The sequence below is a fragment of the Apis dorsata genome, unplaced genomic scaffold, assembly GCF_000469605.1.
Source record: "Apis dorsata unplaced genomic scaffold, Apis dorsata 1.3 scaffold_919, whole genome shotgun sequence".
Lineage (NCBI taxonomy): Eukaryota > Metazoa > Arthropoda > Insecta > Hymenoptera > Apidae > Apis > Apis dorsata.
The window spans coordinates 196,215-198,878 of NW_006264030.1; the positions used below are offsets into that span (position 1 = coordinate 196,215).

At 17.6% G+C, this 2,664-nt stretch overlaps 1 protein-coding gene across 8 annotated transcripts in view; it reads right to left on the bottom strand.

Moving 5' to 3' along the window:
• LOC102681532 (ankyrin repeat domain-containing protein 39-like) overlaps positions 1-2,387 on the bottom strand; it is an 8,449-nt gene extending 6,062 nt beyond the window's left edge. For 3 of the 8 annotated variants that reach the window (XR_422776.2, XR_004151579.1, XM_006623577.2), the window contains exons 1-3: positions 2,123-2,387; positions 1,613-1,707; positions 268-492 (exon numbers count right to left, since the gene is read on the bottom strand). Coding sequence is in view for 2 of the 8 variants with exons in the window: in XM_006623577.2 (XP_006623640.1) it covers positions 268-492; positions 1,613-1,694 (307 nt within the window). In the remaining 6 variants the exon portion in view is untranslated. Of the gene's footprint in view, positions 1-267; positions 493-1,612; positions 1,708-2,094 lie in introns of those variants that run through there. The other 5 variants (XR_422773.2, XM_031514165.1, XM_031514163.1 and 2 more) reach the window with 3 other exon arrangements.
• Positions 2,388-2,664: the final 277 nt, after the last annotated feature.

Sequence of the window (2,664 nt, forward strand, 5' to 3'; positions counted from 1 at the left end):
TTATTGTCGTTATTATTGTTTATATACATATTTAATAACTTTCTTTCCTCTGATGTTTAAAATAATTTATATAACATACATTATTTTAATTAAAATTTTATATTAAAATTAAAAATATTTTATGAATTTATACACATTTCTTTTCAATTTTAAAATATTAAAGATACATAGATATAATATAATATATTCAATTTTTAATTAAATATGTAAATATATCTAATCATATTATTATTAATGAGAATAAAAGTAATTGTTATAATATCATACCTGTCTTAATAACAGGTTCGGGTTCAGGTTCAGAAAAATCTTTTCTCATAGTCCACATATACTCATTATAATCTTGTTTAACACTAGTACTTGAAGATGCTACGACTTTGTAACCAAGAACTTCTAAAGCAGTTAATATTACACAAGGATGTTGTAAATACACTATTGTCGAATCATCACTATATCCTCCAGAAGCAAAACGACTCAGTTGTTCTATATCGGATGCTACAACACACGTGAATAATATTATATAGTTTTTGACGTAATTTCGTATTTTTTTATTTTATTCAATATTTTTTTTCCGGATTTTTATATGAATTAAAACAAAAAAACAAGAATTATATACATATAAAAGTCGTAGACGTTCTAACGGGTCTCAAATAAAAAGTAATAAATCAATCTTACTTACAATCTATATGATAATTTTTATCATTTTATCATGATAATAGATGAAGATAATTGATGAAAAAACGGTAGTAGATATAACATTTTATTCAAAATCATTAGTATCATTTTTACATTTATGAAAAATATTAATTCAAATAAAATGAAAAAAATCGATAAACTTAAAATTTTCAATTATAAATCATGACAAATATTATAATATTATTTTTATATATTTCATAAATCACATAAATTTCGAAATATTTTTTTTATTAGAGTTATTAATCTGGATAAAAAAAATTATATATATATATATATGTGCGTGCATGCGTATGTACATGTATATTTAATACGAATTTTTTGTATATTAATATTAATATTATTAATACTAATTATTACTATTAGAAAAATATTATTATTACAATTTCATTTATTAATAACAAAATATTTATTTATTCATTTATCATAAAATTATTATATATATGATAAATATTACATTATATTTTGAAAATTTTCTAGAAAAGAATTTAATATTTAATATATATTTATAATTTACCGTTTATTTTTATTACTATTTTATGTGCGCGCGCTTGCAATCATAAGGAAAATATATACATATAAATATTTTATGTATAAGCTGATATACATGTAAATATATCACACGCGCGCGCACGTACACACATACATATATACATGCATTATTTTGTTATATCAGCATATATTATGAAAATATGTAATAATAATAGAAGTAAAACGTTCTAAAAATTTCTTTTATAAGAAATATAAAATAAAAAGTATAAGATATTAAAAATTGCATATTTAGAAAATATCAATTATCAACATAAAATTTATTTTTAAAATTATTAATACATACATGATAATGAAATAATATATAGTAATATATTATATTTGAATATAATAAGTAATATAAGTATTTGAATTTCAAAATAAAGAATTATACCTTTAAGACCTGATACTAAAACTCTCCATGGATATCGATGACCATATGATGCAAGATTACCACGTACCAAAATGTATGGCATCTGTAATATTATTCTAAAACAAATTTATTTAATAATTAAATTATATTTAAAACATAATGTATTTGAGTGATATTAATATATACATAAAAACTTAATTTTTGATAATAAAAACTAAAACTTAAATATAAAAATGCATTTTAAATACAAATATGATATATACAAATATTTAACAATATCTATTATCAAGCTTTGTTAAAATTTTGATTTGATTAACCTATTATTTAAATAATGTATTACATGTAAATAAAGAAAATAAATTATTGTTTAACCATTGATATATTCTTTTTTAATATTTATGATATAAATGATATATATTTATTAATTTTTTCAAAATTATTTTATTTTTATTAATGAATTAAAAATTTTTATTTTTTATTTTTATAAATAAGTATTCATTAACTTTTTATATTTAAATTATGTTTATTCACCTGTTAACATGTACAGAAACTTTTTGATTCACTAATACTATTCTTAACCAAAAATTTTTTTATATTTTATTAATGATAATCAAAAACAATAAAGCAAATTAAATTTTTATCGACACTATCAAGATTTTCAAATTTATGAAGAACTTCACGAAGTTATATTAAACATAAATCCCAACTAATAAAGAATAAATACATAAGATAATACTTGCATGTTACAAGCGCATGCTAACTAAACTATGTTAGTATTAACATTCATCCCCTACTACTTAAATTTGATAAACATTTAATTGATTTTTAATTTAAATCTATTATTTTTTAAAATAAATCCTCCAATAATTTTTATCATAAACAATTTTGATTTCTATTATTTAGAAATATAGAATTTATGAAAAATGAAAAAAGATAAATTAAAATAAAGGTTATTAAATAGATTATTAAAAAGATTATTAATTAAATTACTTAAATTAAATTATATTTTATATTTTAATTTTATATTTTATATTTTAATTTTTATATGCTTTGTATAAAATTGTAATAAAAAT